General features: G+C 47.2%; 1 protein-coding gene across 2 annotated transcripts in view; it reads left to right on the top strand.

The window, feature by feature from the left end:
• CCDC50 (coiled-coil domain containing 50) overlaps positions 1–22,110 on the top strand; it is a 56,517-nt gene extending 34,407 nt beyond the window's left edge. For both annotated transcript variants that reach the window (XM_077826108.1, XM_077826109.1), the window contains exons 5-11: positions 2,507–2,624; positions 11,174–11,289; positions 12,001–12,045; positions 12,888–12,992; positions 13,589–13,668; positions 15,012–15,121; positions 16,295–22,110. In XM_077826108.1, the coding sequence (XP_077682234.1) occupies positions 2,507–2,624; positions 11,174–11,289; positions 12,001–12,045; positions 12,888–12,992; positions 13,589–13,668; positions 15,012–15,121; positions 16,295–16,314 (594 nt within the window). In that variant the 3' untranslated portion in view covers positions 16,315–22,110. The remainder of the gene's footprint in view (positions 1–2,506; positions 2,625–11,173; positions 11,290–12,000; positions 12,046–12,887; positions 12,993–13,588; positions 13,669–15,011; positions 15,122–16,294) is intronic.
• The last annotated feature ends 2,080 nt before the right edge of the window (positions 22,111–24,190 follow it).

Below are 24,190 nucleotides of genomic sequence, written 5' to 3'. Positions count from 1 at the left end.
ACGCTCTGTGGTCTTAGTGCACCTCAGTGGACAAGCAGTGACCGCACTGGCTGCAACACCTCTCCACCAGGCACTGTTCCTTTCTTATAAAGATCCCTCTCGAGTTTCTTTCCCTCCAGCCCTTGGCCGTTACATTGATGCATTTCTGTGCTTGACGTACCACAGTCCCTGTAATTAGCACCCAGTTTGAAGCAAGTTCATACCTGACTTTGGAAACCCCGGCGCTAATAAACAACTCGCATTTGGCAGTGACGCAACCCAGAACTATGCTAGTGGGAGGAAAAACAGTGGGGTAAAGAGGAAGGTGCTTTGCAGTGCCGCGTGGGTGGGCATGCGAAAGGGTTTTATTTTTAATAACCTAGCTGTGGATCCTGAAAGCCTGGAGCTTTAAAATTCAGTCTCACCTTCCTTGCTTTGGATATTCTGGCTTTCAGGGCTGGACTATGCATGTGATCGCCTTCAAACATCAGAACGGGCACCTCACACCTTCCGCATACAATTGTAGAAACATAGGACTGGAAGGGACCTCAGTAGCTTATCTAGTCCAGTCCCCTGCACTGAGGCAGAACTAAATATTATCTAGACCATCCCTGACAGGAGTTTGTCTAACCTGCTCTTAAAAACCTCCAGTGAGGGAGGTGCCATGGTCATAACCAAAGTGATGGGGGCATGACAAATGGCTATAAAATGATGAAGGCTATAGGGATGGGAATTCTCATCCTACTATTCCCAACCCCTTTCCTTCCACCCCTCTCTCCCCCTCCCTGACCCCAAGAAAGAAAAGAGAGAAAAAATCCAACTAGCTACGAAAGCAGAGCTTTGACCCTGGAAAGGGAGAAGGGTCAGACAGGGATTTTGGTATTGCTTTCTTGATATTTTTTGTTTGGTGGAAGGCGCTCAGATACTATATTGTTGGGTGGAAGTATATACAACCCAAAGTAGATAGAGAAAGTGAATTGGGTGCTCCTAATGAGCCATTCTTATAACACAAAATAAGGGGGTTCAGTGAAATGGAAAGGCACCAAATTTAAACCCAATAAAAGAAATAGTTGTTTACACGACTCATAATTTACCTATGGAACTCGCTGCCTCAAGAAGATACTGAACTAAGAGCTTAGTGTAGGATTCAAAAAAGGATCATTCATTCAGATAGTTATTGAGACGATCTCCAGACATATTTGATATGAGGATTTAAAAGAAAATGTGTTTTGATTGGATGTGGAAACCCTCTTGCTTCAAGGTATAAGGCAACCAGTAACTAACAGGTTAGGGAGAAACTTCCCCTCTGGGCTGGTTACTCCATGAGTGACTATTTCAGAGTTTCTTGCACCAACCCTGAAGCATCAGGCAGTGGCCACTGTTCAAGCAGCATAGTGGAATTGATGGACCACAGTATGGCAGTATGTGGTCCAGTATGGCAATTCTAATCCTCCTATAGCCATTTCAAGCTCTGCTCGTGTTGGGTATTTGAGGAGCAGCTGCAAGATCTGTATGTAGCTAAGGCTGGAGACCTGCTGATTTGAATGTGAGGGAGGTGGGCCTACCTTTTACAGACAGGAAAAGTGAGACCCGGGTGACTTGTCTGACCCTATCGAGGGAGTTTGCATCAGGGCTGGGAATAGGACTCAAGAACTCCTGGCTCCCAGCCCAGTGCTCAGACCTACGACAGTCAAAGCTCCCTGAGCCAATGGCTCATCAGACTGATTGGTTAAGGCACATCAGTTTCAGAGCTGACTATCCACAAGGGAGCGATGTGGCCAGTGTCAGGTCCGGCTGCCTTTGATTGCCCTAACCCCATGGAGCACTCGGTGCCCATTTTGTAATTGGAGGTAGCCGTTTGGTGTCAGAACGAGCGAGACTTGAGCCCACGGCCTCCAGGATTGCAGCTGAACTTCTTAACCACTCCGCCAGCGCACCTACAATTGGCCTCGCTTAAAATAAAATCAATACTTACTGCCTGCAGTAGCTAAAATTAACCCATTCAGATATTCACAACTTCAGAGGAGAGTAGAACACCACAGCACAGTCAGTGCTGATTCACTCCCTGGTGCCCCTTGTATGCTGATTTGTGCACTGGGGGGTTGGTGGGCAGGAGGCTGTCCTGCAGGATCCCTTGTCCCCAAAGGACAGGAGGACAGAGCCATGTAGTCCCCTAATTCATTCCCTTTGGTAAAGAGAGAACTGGGGAGTGTACTAGCCAGCATGTGGGTCAGGTTATCGCTTGGTCTCCTTGTGCCTTTGTCTTCCCTTGTGTAAACTGAGGGTAATGAACTAAATCCCTGGGATGTTGAGAGGGTGAATTCACGGTCTGTGATGCTCATTGGGATCTTTAGATAGGAGGCCTTCAGAAATGCGAAGGATTGTTACTTACAGCATATCGCAGGAGAGGCATCCACAGCTGTTACAGGTACAACTTAGTATCTCCTTGGCGATAATAAGTGAAGGAGAGAGAGAATTCCCAGTGCTCTCTGGAAATGTCCTGACTCTGTCTCTCCTCCACCTCTAGGACATTGCCCGCATCCTACAGCAGAAGGAACTGCAGGAAGAAAAGAAGAGTAAAAAGCACTACCCAGAACCCCAGGGACACACCGCTCATGAGGACAGTTACTACCCAGAAAACGGAGGTAACCTTTCCTCTCTAGCGCAAGGATCACACGCTCTGTAGTACTGGTGATCCTGAGCTATACAGTTTGACCTTCTGCCGGAGAGCTGGGATTTTGGTTTAAGTTCATTTCTTCTGCTCTGCTTAAGGACCCAGTGACATCTATTGGGGTTTTGTCATTGACTTATTGGGCCCTAGGCTAGAATCAGGAGATTAGATAAAACTCTTGTCCCCATTTTTATTTTAATGTTCCGTTAAAATGGGTTATAGGGTGGGGATGGTATGTGTGTAAAACCTGCTTGTGGTTAAAGATGATATGTGGCAGACAGTATATGTGTCTAATTTATTAACATGGAGTGTACTAACAAGAAAGCTTAAGGTAATTGAGGCACTACAATTTTAAGGACAGTGTTTCCATTTTTGATTTGTGTGGTCATCTGAAATACCCACAGTGGTCTAAGTGTGTAATGAATAACTAGTCTATGGAGTGGCCTTTCAAACAGAATTCCTATCAGGTATGTATCCAGCATTAGAACCAGTATATTCAACTGGTATGACTTACTGGAAAACAGGAGGGTCTCCAAAGAACAGCTTCACCAAGATTATCACTCTGGTCTGTTAATCATGGAAAGAATATAATCTGCAGGGCTGTTTTTCCTTGGGGACCTGCTTTTATGATCAAACACAACCTCCCTCGAGGTCAGGGGAGAATCAGGGTGTTTAATTATTGAACAGCCTGAAAATTGCTCTGTTTGTTGGTGGTGGTTCTTTCTGACGTTCTTCCTCCTGAAAAATGTGTGTTGGGAAAGGATTTGCCATTTTTTGATTCAGGAATTGCACAGTTGAAGAGCAGACCTCTGATTTCTGACCTTAAGATCTGTGTCTGATTATTACATATTTCATCTGCCCTCCCAAGTAAAATGTTTAACTAAAGTTCAGTCAGAAATAAGCTTTAGGATGGCCAGAAAGTTCATACCACAAACTGTGGAGCAGCAACTAGATGGAAACATCAGAATGATGAGATCTACCATACACAGAATGTTCTCCCAGTGAAAGTGGTGACGGACTCCCTGCTGGAATCTTTTAGAATGCGACTTGGGAAGTCAGTGGGGGACATGCTGTAGGGGAATAATCTTGCTCTTGTTGGGGTGTGAGGATTGGCTAGATTTTGCAGCAGAAGTTAGAGATGGAAAAGATCTATGATCCTCTGAACCTGTATGCTAAGAAGATATGCAGCACCATGCGTGATGCACCTGGAGAGCAGGATATCCTAAGAGAGGCTGCAAACTGGCATGGTGACATTTCCTCCCACCAGACTTCTTCCACCTGTCATGATCTAGTCCGGAAACATGATCCAACCATGGGAGGGGCAGGGTAGAAGGTCCTTAATCAGCCAGTAATAGTGGCCTTTTTTTCTCCTTGCATTTAGCAACTAGATAGCTAACTGTAGTGGGTTCTCTAGAAGCACCGAGAGCATCTAGCATGTTGCTCTGGCACCTGTGAAGTACCTGAGCGCAAGGTGATAAGGACCCAGCATTATTGGTTTGCATTATCCTCACTTTATGTGGGTTCTAGCTGGAAAGTGTTGTGATCTGCATCCAAGCTTCCCCCATATTCAGAGTGGGTGTGGATCCGAGATTCTAGTTCAGAACCATCCCTATTTTTAAAAGGAAAAATAAATACAAAAGAAGAAAGATTCTGTCCTGGAAGAATCTGTCCCTTGGAAAATATTGTCCTATTCACCCTGTCTCTTATTGTTTGATAAAGTGGCACCAACCCCTAAGAGTGCTTATGTTGCAACTGCTGCGGGGCACCACGGTTACTGCAGGTTGGGTGGAAGCTAACTGTCCTGAGATTCACTGACACCAAATCTCCTGCTCAGGTTGTCTGGCATGGTAGAGTTACCCACACAGAAAACAGTCCTTTCCCAACCGAGCTTCAGCATTTCATGCCATCCTTCCCTTTCTTTTCCCTGTCAGAGGTGGTTGCTTGGCTTGTTTTTGCTTTTTTCTTGAGCTGTGCAGACAAGATTAAACGAATCACAGGTGATGCTGGGTTGTAGGCACTTGTTTGTGTTGTGCAGAAACTGACTCCTTGCTTTCCGACTTTCCTTTCATTTCTAACCACTGTTCAGTAAATCATCCAGATAGGTTTTTTTTTTTTTTTTTTTAAAAAAAAAGCGCTATTCATCATCTGCAGATAACAGTTGCCATTTGAAATTGTCCAGGAAAACCCACCATTTAACAGACACTGCCATACTTATCCTTTCCGCTCTTGGTTTTTTGTTTGTTGTTTTTAAAATATATATCTATCTTGCATAAAAGTCATGCAGATTTGCTTTCAAGATTGGTTTGCAGTAGGCTGCATTTCTTATAGCTTTGAAGAGATTTTTCTAAACAGTATGATTTAAAGGGACCCAGTTGTTTTGATCCCCAAGTCTGGCTTCTTGTTTCAAAGGATAGTAACAGTTTAACTGTGCTTTCCTTAAAACAGAACACAAACAATGTGCAACAGAACATCCTTAAAATGAGCATTGCTATTATATGCAATGTTGTAGCCATGTTGGCTGCAGGATATTAGAGAGACAAGGTGTGTGAGGTGGTATTTTTTTTTTTTTTTATTGGACCAAGTGCTGTCGATGAGAGAGACAAGCTTTTGATCTTACATAGAGCTCTGCTTCAGGTGTGGGAAAGGTACTCAGGCTATGTCTACACTACAAATTACTTTGGTACAATTTACGACGCTCAGGGGTGTGAATAATCCACACCCCTGAGCGACCTCTGTTATACCAACCTAAGCACTGGAGTGGACAGCGCTGTGTCAATCGCAGAGCTTCGCCTGCCGACATAGGTACTACCTGTCGTGGAGGTGGCGTTATTAACCCAGCAGAGCTCTCTCCCGTCGCTTAGAGCAGGGGTTCTCAGGAAAAAAACTTTGGTGTTGCTGGTGTCCGCTCTCTCACTTTTTCCTGAAATACTTAATTAGCTTTAGGAAAACCAAATAAATATTCACATAGACACCTCCAAATCATTGAGGTTTGTTTATTGCTCATTAGTAAGTCTGTTGTGAAAAGTGATGTTAACAAACATGCAGCTGTCACTTTTCAGAGCAGGCTTAATCAGCCCTGGCAAGCCTGGGCTTTCTATTTACCTGTGAGACACTGGTTACATCTACCCTGGAATAAAAGACCCAGGGCATGGCTGTGGCTGGCCCAGGTATGGTTTGGGCTGTGGGGCTAAAAATTGCTTTGTAGATATTCAGCGCAGGTGGCCGGAGTCCAGGCTTGGGGTCCCAGAGCCAAGCCCGAACATCCACACAGCCATTTTACAGCTCCCTGGCCCAAGCCCTAGAAGCTCAAGTCAGCTGACCCAGGTCAGCCACAGGTGTTTGATTGCAGTGTAGACATACCCGCTGAGTACACTTCCCATACCTGAAGAAGAGCTCTGCGTAGCTTGAAATCTTCTCTCTCACCAACAGAAGTTGGCCCAACAAAAGAGATTCCCTCACCCACCTTGTCTCTCTTAGCTATTATGAAACTGTGTCCACAATGGAGAAGGAAAGTCCCTCGCTGTCTCATTGTGCTGCAATCCTGCTTACAGTTATCTCTGCTTAGTGTGAATTCTTTCTCATGGCTGTACTGCTGTATGAAGCACTTCACTCTGCCCCGTGACTTTCCTTAGAAATTAAGTCGAACAGAAGATTGGGGGGTGGCACATTTCCAACTCCCCCACGGTTAAATATTTGTATTTAGTTGTCACTGTGAAAGCAAAACCAAAGAGGATTTCCACCCGCTTCGTGGAAAGCTCAGATGAAGCAAATCTGCGAAACAACCAAGGGAATTTTTTTTTTTTTTTTAAACTACATTGCTTAGGTCAGGAACCATTTTCTGAACTTAGTGTGTAAGTTTTGTCAAGTACCATCCGGCCCTTAAATTTCCACAGTGATACTTAGAGTCTAGACTTGAGTTCTCTAATGTGGTAACTAGGGCCCTCAGCCTTCCTGCTTTCTGATTCACAGAAGGGAGGGTTGTTAGTCTCGGGTTACTTTTCGAGCAAGATGCTCAGATACCATGGTAATGGGTGAGCTTATAAAAAGGTAGAATTGGCCTGTCTCCAAGCTGCCTTAATTTCACAGCATGGAGCTTTATTCCTTCCCCCATGAAAACACATGGCGGTGATCTTCTCTCCCCACCCCTCCCCCCTTCAGAACAGGTTTCAGAGTAACAGCCGTGTTAGTCTGTATTTGCAAAAAGAAAAGGAGGACTTGTGGCACCTTAGAGACTATAAATTGGTTAGTCTCTAAGGTGCCACAAGTACTCCTTTTCTCTTCAGAACGGAGACCGAAACATTTCTGGAGGGCTGAGTACATCTCTCCTCTCCCCCACCCTTCCACCCCTCTCCACTGAGCTGCCCTTTGCGAACCTGGTTCTGGTTGGGTCCAGGAGCAATCGGAAGTAAGGCAGCCCTGTGCAATGGGCTTGTCCCGTGCTCTTTGTCAGCCCAGCCGGCAGCGAGAGGTCCCCCCATCTCTCGAGTTATCCAGCCTTGTTTTTTCAGGCGCTCAAGCTTTAGATGAGGATCCAGATGGCTGGGTGCTTAGCAAACCAAAGCTGCCCCACGTCAGTCCCTCCTCCATCACTTGCTCCTCCTAGTTCAGCTGCTTAATTAGGTCCCCATTGTGTTGTGTAACTCTCAGCTGCCCCCCTGTACCTCAGCCTCCCGTTCTGACCCTGCATGTTCGTGCTGCCCATCTTACCGGTTTCCATGTGGAGCTGCCTCTTCCGCTAGTCCTGCGTCACGCTTGTGCCATCGCATGCTGTGTGAGCTCGCCCCTATTCGTTGGCATTAACTTGTGTGTCACTAACCTGCTTCGTTGTTTGTCCCATCCCTCATCGCTCAGACCACCTGAAGGGTAGCTCCAGGGAGCAGGTTTCTGAGTACTCGCGGCCCCGCCGAGCCCGGAGTGGTGACAGGCACGCGCGTCAGCGGAGAGAACCCCAAAGAGCCTCCCTGGCTCTTTCTGACAACGCCACTGAATGTGAGCACCCTGCCGCCGAGGCATCTCAGAGCTCTCCTCCGCTGAGCAAGACCAGGGACGGCCAGCAACGTAGCAGGGAGCGGCGGAAACCAGCCAGCCGGGAGAGGCCTCGGAGACCTCCCAGCCTTGACCTGGACAGGACAGCTGACTATGAGCCCTGGGACTGCAGCAGCAGCTTGGAAAGGAAGCCACTGAGCCGTGAGAGATCCAGGAGACCTCCCAGCCTTGACCTGGACAGACCAGTTGAATACAATGCCTGGGACCACAGCAGCAGCTGGGAGCGGCGGGAAAGGAAACCAACTAGCCAGGAGAGGCCTCTGAGACCTCCCAGCCTTGATCTGGGCACAGAGGTGGGACGTGCCAGCTGGGAGCAAAAAGAAAGAAGGCCATTGAGCCAGGAAAGGCCTCGGAGGCCACCTGCTCTTAAACTGGACCTGGAGACTGACCAGGCAGCCTGGGGCCACAGCAAAAGCCAGCAGCAGAGAGACAGAAAGCCGCAGAGCAAGGAGAGAGCGAGACGACCTCCCAGTCTTGATCTGGAAGCAGCTCAGGACCACAGCAGCAGCTGTTTATCATACCCGGAAAACCACAAGTCCCACCGCCAAGACCGCCTGTCCCCTAGGGGGTCTTGTGAAGTGAGGCTCCGTGACGCAGAGGAATTTCACAGGCAAGATCATAGGAGGGGTCAGGAGAGCGATTATAAAAGAGCAGGACACGGGCCAAGAACGTCTCCCTCCCCCCACACTGACAACTGGGAAAGGGACAGAGACCGCCATCGAGACCCAGGTAACACAGAAAGGTGGGTGGGGGAAGGATCCAGGGTATGAGGCTGATTTGTCAGGTTGTCCTGGTTCTTCTCAAGGTCCCTGTCTAGAATATCTGTCTGGGCCCCATCTGTCTAGACCGCCAGTTTGTTTCCTAGGCTTGCGTTAGAAGTGCCATTGGAAAGTTCCCGGGTCTCCCCTGCTCCAGTGTGATAAAGATAGTTCTGCGTCGACTCTTTGGACATGACGGTGATCGGAGCTGCCCAAGTACCTAGAGAGACAGAAAATGGTCTTGGCTCTTGTTCTCTGTACCAGGACGGCCCCCCTTCCTTAATAAGACCCTCCATATTCGTATTCAGACTCTTTCTGGTATATGCTAGTGGGCGGGTGAAAAGGAATTGCTATGAACTCTATTCCCGCTGTCTGATGGAAACAGCCTTTTACTAATAGTGATAATTACCGTATCTGCTGTCTCCTGGCATCAAAACAAAAACAGCGAAGGCCAGGGCCTGAATGAGCCAGATTCTGCTCTCAGCCACGCTCTTGCCACCCTATTCTGTTTACTGGGATTGTAAACAAGGGCAGAATCTGGCCCCCCGAGTGAGGGGTATGCTCTCTTTGGGGACAGCTTTTCAAAAGCGCTCAGCACCTAGCTGTTTCCACTGTCCTCAGTGGCTCCTGGCCACCTCCCTTAGGAGCTCTTGTTTTTGAAAGTCCAGCTGTGTGTTTAGATGCCTTAGTGGGAGCCACGGAGTTCGGAGCGGCTGTACAAGATCTTAGCTTTTTGCCAGAGAGAGAGAATTTCTGTTTTGTTTTTGTTTTTTTTTATAGAGAAGCGTTTCCTGGTTCATTGTGTGGTGTGTTGCTGTACATGCTTGTAGAGCACATGGATTAAGTGCACTTTAAAAATCCAAATATGCCATTAGAATTTAAACACCTACTCTAACGCCTCTGCTATCAGCGAAGCGACAATGGTCTCGTTGCTAAAGAAAAAAAGCCAGGAGTTTGGAGACTTGGGGTCTAGCTTCAGCTCTGCCCCAGACTTAGTGGGAGCTTGCACTCGTCACCTAACTGATCTGCACTGCAGCTTCCCTCTCCGTAAGGTGGAGATTATCCTGCATATCCACCTTGCAGGGTGTTGAGTCTTGTGCTCTTAGAAGCTTTTAGAAGTTTGTTTTTTGGAAATGCAAGTTATTGATAAGGTGTGTGTATCAATAAGGGTCACAGTCATTCCTCTGGGAGACCACGGCATAGCATCCCACTGGATGTATAGCGACTGTACAATGATGAAAATAGCCAAGCTATACAAGTAGCAGCTCATCTCCTCTTCCTGTGGGTCTTAATTATAGCTGGTGCTTTGTGCCAGAGGTTCCTCCTTCATGTGGGCAGGAGTCATATGGAAATTACCACTGTATTTCTATATTCGGTCTGTTTAGCTTAACAAACAATTTATTTAGCTTAACAAAGAGAAGCTTAAGGGGCAACTTGGTAACAGTCTGTAAGTACCTACATGGGGAACAAATATTTGATAATGGGCTCTTCAGTCCAGCAGAGAAAGGGATAACGTCATCCAATGGCTAGAAGTTAAAGCTAGACAAATTCAGACTGAAAATAAGGTGTACATTTTTAACAGTCAGAGTAATTAACAGTTGAACTACTTAGCAAGGGTCATGGTGGATTTTCCATCACTGATCATTTTAAAATCAGGATTGGGTGTTTTTTCTAAAAGCTCTGCTCTACGAATGATGTCTCTGACGTGTGTTATCGAGGAGGTCAGACTAGATGATCACAGTGGACCCTTCTGGGCCTTGGAAGCTATGAAATAAACGTTTCTCTTTGTATTCTGAGGAAAAAAGACTAGCTAAGCCCTGGTCTACCCTTAAAATTTAGACTGGCCGAGCAACATTGCTCAGGGGTATGTACAATTCACACCCTCGAGTGCTGTAACTACGCCGACCTAACCCCTGGTGTAGATGTGGCTGGGTTAATGGAAGAATCCTCCCATTGACCTAGCTACTGCCACTTGAAGAGGTGGATTTACCTACATGGAAAGAAAAACCTCTTCCCTCCTTGTAGGAAGAGTCTGCGCTACGGCGGTAGGTAAAGATTATTAATTTTGGAGCAGATCGTAATTGCTGAATTGAGGGTAGAGAGAGATGATCTGATATTCAGAGAGAGGCACTTGCTGGATGATCCTGAGATCAGAGTATTGTAGCCCAGCATCTGAAGATGCGAGCTAGATAGGGCTCTCATTGATTGATTAAGTGCAGCATCCTTGTATCTGGTCCAACAGGAATGAGGACAGCCCCTGAGCTTCCTCCGACTCTCTCTCCAACTCCTGGTCCAAAGGGAGTCTGGACTGGCTCTAAAAATGTATCCTTGTGGAAACCGTCTAAAATAGGGGTGGTTTGACCCCACTTTCTGCCCAGAACAAGAACTGAACCTTGTATGAGCTTCAGAAAAGTATTTGTTTAATTATTTTCTCTCCCAAAGAATTTGCTCCTTGCTGAATTTGTGAACCAATCGGGGGCAGTAATGACCAGACATCTCACGCGAGCCTGTCCCAGGCTGGTTCTGCAGAGCCCAGCATTTCAGAGAGGCTTTTTCTACATCGCTGTCTCCAGTACTGGATCTCTGGACCTTCTGAGCAGAGCCCGTTTGGGCTTCTGGGAAAGTAGCCGATTGCAGTTGGGTGGATGAGGGTGTGGGGGTGGTCCCATTCCAAGCTGCGTGGGAGCTGAGGGATTTGATTTCTCTCGTGGTTTTGCAGGATTGAAGTCGAGGGGGATGAAAGAAGCTGTTCATGCCAAACCCCGAGTGGCCCGTAGGGACCTGGAGCTGCATGATGCAGAGATCGCTAGGAAACTGCAAGAGGAAGAGCTTCTGGTGAGCAGAGATGGCAACAATTAACTAACGAGTGACTGGGGAATTAACCCCTTGGCCAGTGTCAGCTGCTGTTGAGAGCTAATGTGCAGCTGTCATGTAAGGGGCCAGATTTTTAAAGGTATTTAGGCGCAACGGGAGTTAGGTGTTTAAATACCTTTAAAAACCCATCCCTAAATGCTTTGGATCCTATTCCATGCATTGTAACAGTGACCTCGTGTAGTTTTCAGTAAATGCAACTTGATTTTTATCATTTCTTTCACGCGTACTCAGTCTTTCCCAGAGCACTGGGTAGAGTCTGGTAAGGACAGAGGCAGACACACCTTAGGCGGCTCAGGCAGGTGGAGAGCTGAGGTGTGATCAGCAACAGGGCCGAGGAAGGAGACAGATGCAAGAAGGGCAGCATGGGAAGATGGGAGGTGCAGTGGAGGAGTCTGTCTCGCTGATGCTAGGAAAAGCTATGCAGGAGACTGGATTGGACAGGGAGGGGAGCAGGATGAGTTGTGGCTGGGGGAGGGCCGGGGGTGGGGTAGTCTGGAGGGTTTTAAAAACAAAGCTGGTCACTTTAACCTGGCTCGTGAGACAAACGCGGAGAAGGTTGATGTGCTTGGGGAGCAGAGAGCAGTGTGCGTCTAGGCAGGCCCCGAGCAGCATGGTTTTGCTATTGTTTGATTGACTCGAGATGTCTCAAATGTACTGCTTTCCGTTCTCTAGGCCAACCAGGTTGATAAGCGGGCAGCACAAGTAGCCCAGGATGAGGTGAGCCCCTGTCCCTCTAAGAGTTTAATCATTTGAACCAAACTGCTGAGAATCATGGTTCATGAGAAATGTCGGCCTGCCTCTGGCACTTCCCCCCGTCCCTCCATCCTTGCAGGGCTCCACCTGCTTGTCACCTCTTTTCACTCTCTCGCGACTTGAGGGCAGTCCTTTTCTTCCTTTGCCAGCTCCTGATGGTGGCCACGTAAGAGTGACTCTAGTAGCCCTGAGGGGGACTGTCCGAGAAACCCCACCCGGGTGGGGAGAAAGAAACAAAGGACAGAAAGGGGGTGTCCCGATCCAGACTGGTCTGCCACCAAGTCAGAAACAAACAGTGATGGGCGGTACATGCAGTGTCTCATCTGCCCCATCCCTGCAGTGTGGCCTCTTCTCTGGGCAAGTCCTGGCCCCTTCAAAGTCAATGGAACTTTTGCCATGGACGTCAGCGGGGTTGGGGTTTCACCCTTCATTGGTTGTTAACTTTGCTGACGCTTTGCATCATGGCGTGCCCATAAAGCAAATGGAATCGAAGGGCAGGTTTGGCCGTTTTGTCCAGCTTCCCGCTCAGTCTGGCCATTTGAAGAATGTGGCCACAGTGAGGTCAGCTAATAAGATGTGCCATGAATTCCAAACCCAGGGGCTTTGCCGCTGTCTCATTCTGCAACCAGCCGGATGGGGGATCAAAGTGCCTGTGATGGCAAGTGGGCAAAAAGCACCATCCCTAGCTCCTCTGATAACAGTGGTCATTGTAAAGCACAGTGGGAAAGCATTGAAAATTCAATTGGCTTGAAATCAAAATAAAGCCAGAGCTCTCTCTGCGTGGGTCTTGTATTTTTTCCTGGTAGGAGATAGCTCGCCTGTTGATGGCGGAGGAAAAGAAGGCTTACAAGAAAACGAAGGAACGAGAGAAGTCCTCTCTTGAAAAGAAAAGGCAGGACCAAGACTGGAAGGTATGCCTGGCTTCAGAACACCCCTACAAAGCGAGTGGTGGTGGTCCCATTTTCCAGATGGGGTAGCTGATGCACAGGTGAAGTGGGGTATCTAGAAGTGGTGTCAGTCCAGATTGCAAGAGGGGCTGTAGATGCCAGCACTTGGAGGGTTAAAACAGGAGAGTAGCTAGGATGGAAAATGTTAAAGGGCTTGATCCTGAAAGGTGCTGAGCACCATGACCTGCTGCACCTGTTTAAGCCCTCTCACGTTGTGAGTTCTCAGCATCTCATCTTGGCCCCAAGCCCCTGAAGAAATTCTGCAGATTGTTTCTGAAACCCTGCAGATTTCCTCTGGCTTAATGGATATAGTTGTGTCCCCTGCTAGTAACAAGCCCCAACAGCATAACAACCTGCCTCGTATTTACAGCAAAAGGAGCTTGGCTCACGAAGTTGGTGCTTTTAGTTTTGGAGTTCCCAGGTTTGCTCCCTGCTGAACGGGTGTGGTCACGGCTTCTTTCATGCAGTCGTAGGGGGCTACTTTGGACAATCTGGCCCATGTTTTGTAAGGAAAGTATATGGCTCCCCAGTGACCTGCCCTCTTCTCTTCTCCCCCTCAGCGTGACACAAGTGAATTTGCGCGTCCAAGGTCAAGAGAGAGGCTTGAACCTCAGAGACTCAAGAGTGACAAACCTGCGCGGTGAGCTGCACTCCCAGTCTGTAAAACTGGGCAAATCTGCCGAGGAAACCATCAAATGGTTGAATCTCAGGGAGCAGATGCTGGAAGATGACATGGAGGCGGGGAAGTGCAGGGGCTTGAACACTGAACAGGGATGGAAGGTGCAGGGTCCTGTGAGGTGCTCCTTGAGGTTTGGTGTTTGCTTATATGGGTCCGTGGCATTTAGCTGTCTTTGCCACTATAAGATGGGGACCCTACAGTGGCTGAGTTTGGGCAGCAACACTTGATAAGTGGACAGTCGGCTCTGAGTGGGTTAAGTATGTCCAGGAGTTGGAGTGGCTGCTTTTGAATGCCTGAAATCAAGTGGACGCCACAGTTGTCTCTGTGCAGCGTTAATAAATGGAGACATGTGCACTGCCCTCCCCCCTCCCCCCCCCCCGACTCATAGACATGCTCAAGTCAGACAGCTGCCTGAGTACAGGCAATCCATTGCAACTGGGTGAATCTTATTGATTCACCACATTGCACTTCAGTGGTGGAGGCCCATATTACACCCTTCCCACGCACTGATACGGTGCCCGCAAGACAGGGTCAAACGCTGGGGTTGAACGTGGTGGGTTTAAGCCCTGTTACTGGGACGAGACTAATAAAGACTTTTTTAAAATGAATAAAAGGTAAGGCTGGTCGGGGTGGGGGGAGGAATCAATAAAAATATTCGACTTTCAGAACTTTGCAAGGTTCAAAATGTACCTATTTTCACCGCAGAATTTATCCTGGTATGTTTTTATCGAATTTCCCAATTGAAATGTTTTGTTTACTGAAAACACATTGAAACCATTATCCAATGAAAATTTTCAGTTACATAAAAGCGACATATTTGGAGAACCTTGAGGAATGTTTGTGAGAAAAGGCCTATTTTTAGATGGCACAATTTTTCATTCAATAAATTCTGACCACATCTATTAAAAGGCGACTATTTAAAAGCCTTAAAGGCTGGAAATAATGCCTAAATTAACAATGGTAGTAATTAACCATTGGAAACAACTTACCAAGGGTTGTGGTGGATTCTCCATCGCTGGCCATTTTAGAATCGGGACTGGATGCTTTTCTAAAAGCTCTGCTCTGGGACTTATTGTGGGGCAGGTCTCTGGCCTGGGCTATGCAGGGGATGATCACAATGGTCCTTTCTGGCCTTGGAATCTGTGAATGAAATCTCTGAATAAAAGGCAAAAGTTCAGCCAGGAGAGCAAACAACACAGACGCCTTTGCTGCAAAATTGCAGGATTGTGCTCCGGGGTATTATTTTGGGTGCTTCATCGTTGCTGTAATTTTTTCCCTGACTGTCTCCTTTCTGTTCTTGGCAGGCCGCCACCACCTCCAGTCACAGAACTGGCTGACTTTGATCACAGTCGTGGTTTTACAAGCCAGCCTAGCTCCGTGCGTCAGTTTTCTAAACCGGAGTCTTCTCCGAAAGGTAAGAAGAGAGGCCCATTACTGCTTCAGCACTTTGTTTACTTCGGTGACGCAGTTCAAAGAATCAGCCTGAAAAGTATTATTCTCTGATGGCTGCTGGGTGTGGATAGATAGAGAATATCACATTACACCTTGCAGACACATGATTCTGCTCAATAAGCCATCTGTTCTCAAGTCCCTGCCGCAAAGAGCTTACATCTAAGAGCTAAATTCTGCCACTTGAGAACACGCAAGAAAGAACAAGAACAGAATGGTCTGGCAACTTCATTTTCACGTGTGACTAACTCAAGGCACAGGATGAGACTGAATGGTGTGAAGGCAGTAAAGCAATTTGGGCTTCAGCTGACTCATCCTGCTACATAGAACAATCCTACACACTAGGAAACCTTCCAAGAGTTGTCTGGCTGGTGGATGACAAGGCTGAGGCTTTTCTGTACAGCGCTAGACTTGCCGTGTTCATCAGTCTGTTTGTGGTTTTTCCATAGCCCTTGTTACTAGAGCATCTAAGCACGGTGCTTTCTGAAATTGCTGGGGACTGGGGTCCCTCAGTTCTCCAGCTTCCATAGCTAGGTGCACAAGACAATGGAGAGGAAGGATTGCGGGGGCTAGCGTATGTGAAAGAGAGGGGAATGTTGGGGGCACTTGGTATAGGTTACTAGATGTTGAATCAGTGCCTAGTGCCATTCTCACAGGTGGGCCGTAGGGGGCCATTCACAGACTGAGCAATTGAAGGGTTTGCCTTCTCTGTGGACCTATCCAGGTGTTTCCCAAACCTTTTACTGACCCTAATAGTACACGTTCCCCACTTCTGAATGTTTGAATGCACCAACGCTCAGACAGTTAAACAAACCTCGGGGCTGCTAAGAACTAGAAGAAAGCTTTAGATCCGGCAATCCTCACTGTGCTATATGCCAGTGGTTCTCAAACGTTTGTACTGATGACCCCTTTCATGCCCAAGCCCCTGAGTGTGACACCCCCGCCCCCATGCAAATTAAAAACGCATTTTTTCATATTTAACACTGTTATAAATGCTGGAGGCGAAGCGGGGTTTGGGGGCGGAGGCTCACCGCTCGCAAACCTCATGTTATAACCTTGCGGCCCCCTGAGGGGTCACGACCCCCCAGTTTGAGAACCCCTGCTCTGTGCTAACTGATTTTTCCCTTTTGTTTTATAGGTTTCCATTCCAAGCAGTAAAAAGCTAGACTTTGCATTGATACTGACGCTCTTCTGTAGCAGACATTACTGGAATTCCCAGGAGAGCTTCTCATTTCCTTTACCCAACTCGAGTTCCATCCTCAGGACTTCTTCTTTTTTAAATATCATGCCAATAAGTAGTATATGTTCATTCTGGTTTCCTGGTGGTTTATGATCACTTTAGTAGTGCAGTAAAATCTAGCCACTGTGTAGCTGGCCAGCTGTACCCAGCTAGCTGACTGACAACACCTTTACAGCCCTCTAAATCCCATTTAGCTACAGCTGCATCTTTGACAATTAGTGGCTTGATCTTTGGGAGAGAGAGAGAGAGAGACAGACAACGGGGGGAAACATCTGAGGTGTGAGGTGGATTATGGCAATGCAGAAATCCAAGGAATAGGATGGAGATTAACACGTGACTCAGATGACACACAGCTTTCTGTTGTAACCAGGATTGCACATCTCCCCGAGTCCTGAGTGAGAAACCGGAGCCAAATCAACACAGAGCAACTGCTGTTTTCCATGGTAGTTGGCATGAAGGTGAACGCGTCTTCGTACATCTACCAGCAGGCTGCTCGGACGTCACGCCCTTTGGAGAACCCCCTGTTCTGTCTACCAAGTCTCTGCTGTGCTGTCGCTTCTTAGGAAACACCTTTTGGGTGACCCATGTAACATGCTTCTGTGTCCGAGTGAGGCCTCTGAATAAGGGGTTATAAAACTTCAGCTCATGCAGTACGTCTTGTATGTATTGCTTTTGAGAAGTTCTCAGTTTCTTGATGCAGCTGTCTGGTGGAGCCAGAGGGGAATATAAATTCGTGGGCCATAGGGCCAAAAGGGACCATTATGATCATCTGGGGTGACTTCATGCACGGCATGGGTCAGAGAACCTCACCCAGGAAAAATGGGGGGAGCTAGTATTCTTTACACCATTGAGCCCAATCACTTGTGGCTGAACTGGAGTGGGTCTTCTAGAAAAGCATTCAGTCTCTGTTTAAGATGCCATGTGAGGATGAAGTAATCACTTCCCAGAGTGCAGGAATCCTCCCTCAATTGAAGATACCCACTTAGGTTCTCTCCTGTACTGATCCTTGTGCTCCCCGCCCCATGGGAGATGAGTACCTCCTGAACCACCTCCCAGTGCTTTCAACCTCAGCGTTTTTGTCAATCTCTATGCAAATACATTTGAATTGCAAAGCTGACCATAGATGTACAGTAAGTTCTTAAGCCTATCCAGCCAATAAGGGCTAGATGGCCAGTCCGCAAGTCAGTGGTAGGAATCAGAGGCAGTGGACTGGTGAGCAGCCTGGGAGGGAAATTCCTTGATTTGCTGCTACTCCAGAGAGGTAGTAAACTGCACCGAGTCTGTACTTGGTGCATCACCTCCCAGGGTCAAGATGCTGCGGGGCGCACGGAGAGGTAGGGAACGCAGCGGCTCTCCAGAGCCTGCTTGCATGAAGCGATGGTGCACTTCACTGGCACAAGGGAGTAAGGAATGCTTCTGCCCCCTCTGCTCCTTTGTAGCAGTCTGCAGGAAGGGCTACAATCCGGCCCCAAGGCCACATCTTCGCTAGGAGGAAACAATGTGTTCTTAACTCCAGCTAAGACAGGGCTGTCTGTAGCTGTCCCACGAGTTAAAGGCTATGGAGCAGCCTAGGGTTTACCCTGACTTTCTAACTCATGTGAAAACTACAAATTGCCCTGGTCCTCACTAGGATTTTACCTCTGATTAGTTACCCTGTGTTATAACAACAATACCTGCCATGCAGCACCTTTCATCTGTAGATCTCAGAGCAATTTACAAATCATTTTACAGATGGGGAAACTGAAGCATAGAGAGGGGAGGTGACTTGCCTAAGGGCACCCAACCGGCCCGTGGCTAAGCTGGGACTGGAACCCAGTTTTCTGAGTCCCAGTCCAGTGCTCTATGTGTCAGGCCACACTGCCTCTGTTAGCTAGCATGAGTCAAGAACACACCTTTGTTCTGAATGAAAAGAAGGCTTCGGTGAGTTAGAAATAACGTGAGGGTTTTCTGCATTGTTGGTGTCCCCCGCTGTCGAATGGACTCACACCAACATCTCCAGACTGCAGACGAGCGTGCCTGCTTTCCCCTCTGCCTCTCTCCAGGGGATTCTGAAGCTGTCTCTTCCTCTTCTCAGGAAACAGCCCAGGCAGTGGCTAGATTTGACTGCTCTTGTCTCCTGCCCTTTTAATTGCCCCACATCCATCTCGTCAGGAGCGTTAATGGAGTTTTAAAGGAAACAGTCCCAAAATGCACAGTGTGTTTTTTATTTGATAATCTTGGCATTTGGAAGGTTTTTATGTTATGAATGTTTATTTTTATATTTCATGGAACAGTCAGTGTTTCTACTGCTGAGAATGTCACTTCCTTTCCTGCATCCCCCCAACCTGTATGTATTGTGAAACGGAACAGGGGCCGGGGTGACAATTCTCAGATGGTCCAAGACCAGGTCCTGCCCCTCGGGTCATCCGGTAGTTGCCAAATCAGAATATGGTTGCGTTTTACACTGGCTTTGTGCAAGTATAAATGATGTCACAAGGTGGGGAGGAGAATCCAACCCCTAGAGCTCCGCTACTGTCGGGGTTTGGCAGTTTATGATGATTTCCCCTCCCACGCCCTGACTGGAGGCTGCAGTTTCCATCTTATCCCCATTAGGAAAGTCTTTAGGAGCCCCATCCTGCTCCTGTTTCTGGGCCCGATTCTGGAAAACATCCCTATTCAAGAAGGGTGCTCAAGTCCCATTGAAGTCAATGGGACATCACATGCTTAGTTAGGTGGCAGAGCTCCCATTGACTTGAATGGGAACTGGATCAGGCCCTAAGAATCCATCCCTGCTCCTGTTGAAGTCAATAGGCATCTTTTGTTGAGCAAGGATCAGGTCCTAAATAGGTGGAAGATCGAGGACCTGATTCACCACAGGCCTAAGCAGCCGTGAATGACTCTGCTGATATCAGTACAGTGGCCGCTGCTTACGCCAGACATAACATTGGCCCTTCGAACTAAAGCTCCAGCTGCTTGGTTGGTGTCCGTGATGATTCTAATAAGACCCAAGCAAGGCTGTGTGCTCTTTCCCTGATGGAAAGCCAGGGAACCAACCTTTCTGTTGCCCCGTTGAAGTAGCTTGGCCTATTGCCTTGCTCTGAATTAAAACGTATATGGCAAAAGGCCGGGAAAACCTGCCGGTGTCGTTCCCACCTCTGTTGCATTTCTTCCTGTGTGCTTTATGACAAGTAACAGAAAGTCCATGGTAGTGAAGCACGTTGCTTCCCGAGTTTCCATAGCCGGCAGGCACACGTCACTAATGCTTCCCAAAGCTTTGATTTACACAGCTCACTTCGTACAACAAGAGTGGGAAGCAAACGAATTTCCATACCCAGTCTTGGCTGATGCTCTTGCCACCACTTGGTCTTCCGTCCAAAGCACAACAGTTGTAGCCATCTTTGAGGAGTGCGGTTAGGCAAACGGAGTGATCGTGCCTTAATCCCGGGGTAGTTGACACCATAGCCATTCTGATCAGAGTCAGTGTGCTATAAAATAAACCCAGCCTGCCATCTTAAGACATGTACTGTACAGTGAGGAGAATGGAGGATGCCAATGGGAGACAGAGGCAGCAGGTTAACCTCATGGTTTTTAAAGGACTTTCTTGAGTGAAAAATCGTGTTTTAATTGGTAGGTTATTTTTTATCATTTGGCTTCCCTCATGGGGAGGGAGGGTAGAATCTACAACAGCTGAAGCTGCTTAGCTCCACAAAGGGATCTTGTATGTACAGTATTTTTATATTGCAGCAAGGCAGGCTTTTAAGATGGGAATTGGGACAATTCATCTTTAATACAGGAAAAAATGGATTTTTTTTTAATAGCCCTCAACTTTGTGATTTTCATTTTGTGCCAAATTAGACCAGCTGTTCCAGCATAGGGTATTCATTCAACTTGCCACACTGGATTGATGTATGTATGTATTTTTATTTTTTTTTCGGGATTTAATGTTTGATTAAGATTAGCCTGTATGCAAGCTAACTGTGGATTTCAAATTGATGATTTCCGTGCGTGGGAATGTTTTGGAGGCAGTCCAGATACAGTGATTTTATTTTAAGGCTGCAGAATGCCCAGCCTTACCGTGTCCTCTTGTATCCCAGCATGGCCAATCAGTAAAATAATCAAAAGTGGCCTTCTTATGCAGCATATCCTCCCGGGCATCTGCCGCCCTGAGCAGGTTCTCAGTGCTGTGAGCCTTGGAGAGCCAGTGTGGCTGTGCTGAGATACGACAGGGATGGGCACAATATTTAGGCCTAGATAGAAGTGGGTTGTCCCACAGGCCTTGCCCCCTGGGAAGCTCGATCCAAGCAGAGTTGTTGTTATGGAAGGGATCCTGCAGCACCGGGGAACAACCTTTGATTTTGCACTTGCCCCATCATTGCCCAGACCTGCAGTTGAATTTTGCCCATCTGCCAGTGCAGGGGACAGTTCTTGGCCCTTGTCTCCCGGGTTCCAAAGCTCTCTTGACTTCCCCTAATGTTGTTGGTTTGAGAGACCTCTATGGGGCAGCACTGATTCTGATGGGAGGTTTGGCAGTGCAGCTTGGAGCTGTATATATCACTCGATAGCTGGTTGCTTCTGTGGAGAAGATATTTTTAATCACTATAAGTAGCAGTTGCACAGTTTATTTTTTAAGATGATGCTGTAACAGACCTTGTGGTTCTCTAATAATTTCACGGTCGTTGTCACTATGCTGCACACAATGGCTACAGCAGGCCTAGAACTCAGCACCTCCTGCGCTGAAAGCACAGGGCCTTGCCTCTTGAGCTAGAAATGTCTCTCCATTACCTTTTAGCAGCACAGGGTCTATAATAAGACGCAGTTCAGACTCTATCCAGCAAAGGGCAGTGGTGGAGACAAACCCTGCCCCCTTAACTACAGTCCTGTCTCTGTCCCAATAAGCCGTTTCACTGTATCAGTGTTCTCTTTAAGTCGATTCTGCTGCGTCTCCAACTGTGTTTATGCACTGCAATACAGCTAACCACCTCAAAGAAGTAACTAATGTAGCTCTTCAGGGTAAACTTTCAGCATGGGGCAAGGAGATATTAGCCATAGAGTAAAATTAATTAGTCAAGTGGCTAAATCCCTCAGAGCTGCAAATATACCCTGTGCTCTAACAGCTAGCCCATAAATGTAAATTGGACACTGACAATAATCCATCTATGCAACCCTGTTATTTTTTGACTGTTCGTCCTCTAGTTTTATCAGGTTTAACATAGAACTTCTGAATGATATTTAACCAAAGTATCACGTTTGTGTGTATAGCATGATTTGCTTCTTTTTTCCTGAACTCATTGAATGTAAAGAGAATATCGCCTTGTCCATCTTGTTCAATAAACCGTAGTCTTTTGTTATCCACCTGCATTCATCTGTGTTCTTCTCCAGCGATGCATAAGGCTATTGAACTTAATTATTTTTCTTGATGTGAGTCAAAAGACTTGCTAAGTACATTTTCCTTGTCAAGTGTCCACTTTTTGTTGCTTCTGTAAGAGCTGGAAGGTGTGAGATTTCACATTCCAGTTCATTCCATCCTTGGCTTCTTTTGGTGCTTAGCTTATAATAGCAATGATTATGTTCTTCCAACTTAATAGAAGTAGCAAAATATTAGTTTATATTTTAACTCGATTGTATTGTGTCCAGAGGGATTGAGAAGGGGTGGGTAATGTCATGGAAGGAATCTGGCCTGTGTCACTTATTGAGACTGTGATACTGGAAAAATAAAGCAGTGGATTCATTTGCAAGGTGTTTTTTTTTTTTTTTTAAAGTGTGGTTTATAATTTGCAAATAGTCCATTTGAAACTTCCCGAGTCTACCTAATCATAGTATCATAGAATATCAGGGTTGGAAGGGACCTCTGGAGGTCTAGTCCAACCCCCTGCTCAAAGCAGGACCAATCCCCAATTAAATCATCCCAGCCAGGGCTTTGTCAAGCCTGACCTTAAAAACTTCTAAGGAAGAAGATTCTACCACCTCCCTAGGTAACGCATTCCAGTGTTTCACCACCCTCCTAGTGAAAAAGATTTTCCTAATATCCAACGTAAACCTCCCCCACTGCAACTTGAAACCATTACTCCTTGTCCTGTCATCTTCTACCACTGAGAATAGTCTAGAACCATCCTCTTTGGAACGACCTCTCAGGTAGTTGAAAGCAGCTAACAAATCCCCCCTCATTCTTCTCTTCTGCAGACTAAACAATCCCAGTTCCCTCAGCCTCTCCTCATAAGTCATGTGTTCCAGACCCCTAATCATTTTTGTTGCCCTTCGCTGGACTCTCTCCAATTTATCCACATCCTTCTTGTAGTGTAGGGCCCAAAACTGGACACAGTACTCCAGATGAGGCCTCACCAATGTTGAATAGAGGGGAACGATCACATCCCTCAATCTGCTGGCAATGCCCCTACTTATACATCCCAAAATGCCATTGGCCTTCTTGGCAACAAGGGCACACTGTTGACTCATATCCAGCTTCTCGTCCACTGTCACCCCAAGTCCTTTTTCGCAGAACTGCCTAAATAAGCCTAAAATGGGATTAGGGAAGCAGAAAAGGGGAGGAAACCTGACAAATGCGATGTGATCAACCACCTTAGAGGCGCCAAAGACTACTTTCCAAATGTGTGCAATTGAAACATGCAATCAGACACGAAGCTGCTCCCAAGTCACAACTTAATTTGTAGCTGAACAAGCTAAAATAATATGAGGGTCCTAAAGACAGGATCAAGGTTTGGAGTTCAAACTGTAGACCTTCCTTAATCATTTGTTCATTCATCTCCCACCTGTTTGCTAAGTGAATTCACGGTGCTGCTGCAGAAAAGAGTAGCCAGAGGATGTTGGGTCACTGCCAGGGTCATCAGAGGCAGAATCCTTGTCCGCAAGAGACCACCTTTCATATCAGGCCCTTTCATAATGAGTCAGCCTAACTTCCATCCTTAAAGGGTCTTTGTGAGTTTAGGGGCCTGGTCTTCCGCAGTGCTGAGTGCACTAAACTTCCATTGATTTCAGGTGGTTTCATGCCGCAAGCCTGGTATGACATCCTCTCCTGGTATGACATCATGCTGATTTACCATTCCCACCATCCTGTCCCCTGTCTTAGTTAAATACTCCGGAGCCTTGTGGACTGCTCCGCCGTGTGCACCTTCGCCATTTCCCAGCTTCAACCTCTTGCCCTCGGGTCAGGGTTCCCTTCTAAAGCCAATTCCCATGGGGGACAGCAGAAGAAAAATTACCAACGTGTTGAGAAAATGAAAATATATGGAGCAGTTAAAAGCCGGAAGGAAGCTGGCTATAAATAAATGGTATTAAGTTAAAAATAGCACGTGTGTTTCAATGTGCTTGCAAATTATTGTCAGCATCGTGCTGGTCTGTGAAATGCCTCTTTCTTTTCTCCGGGCACTTGTCTATAAACAGCCCTGTGCTAGGAGATCAGGGGACATATGCTGGGGACTGATAAACTGGGGGCTCTGAGGGGTAAGTAGCGTACCGCAGAGGCAGTATTCGTTGCCTGCTGGGAGAAAGACGTAATGTGAGAGAAGGGGTTTGTGACGGGTTCTACCCAGGGCGCTGCTTGAAACTGGGGTCCTACTGAGCCCACCTAACCCACCAGCCTGTGCTCCCTTTACACTGCACTGCTGTGACAGGCTCTCAAGCCCCCTCCAGCGCACACACACACACACACACACAGGTAGGGACACACCCAGCTGCAGCTTCACACACATGCTGAGATCAGCTCTGTATGGGAAGGCTCAGCTAATGAATTGCCCAGTACTCAAGTGCACACCCCCCTCTAGAGGGTAAACCCAAAATTGTAACGTCTTGCGTTGCACA

Source organism: Eretmochelys imbricata, chromosome 9 (assembly GCF_965152235.1).
Source record: "Eretmochelys imbricata isolate rEreImb1 chromosome 9, rEreImb1.hap1, whole genome shotgun sequence".
Classification (NCBI taxonomy): domain Eukaryota; kingdom Metazoa; phylum Chordata; order Testudines; family Cheloniidae; genus Eretmochelys; species Eretmochelys imbricata.
Note: the sequence above shows the minus strand (reverse complement) of the source record. Positions and strands in the feature narration are given on the sequence as shown.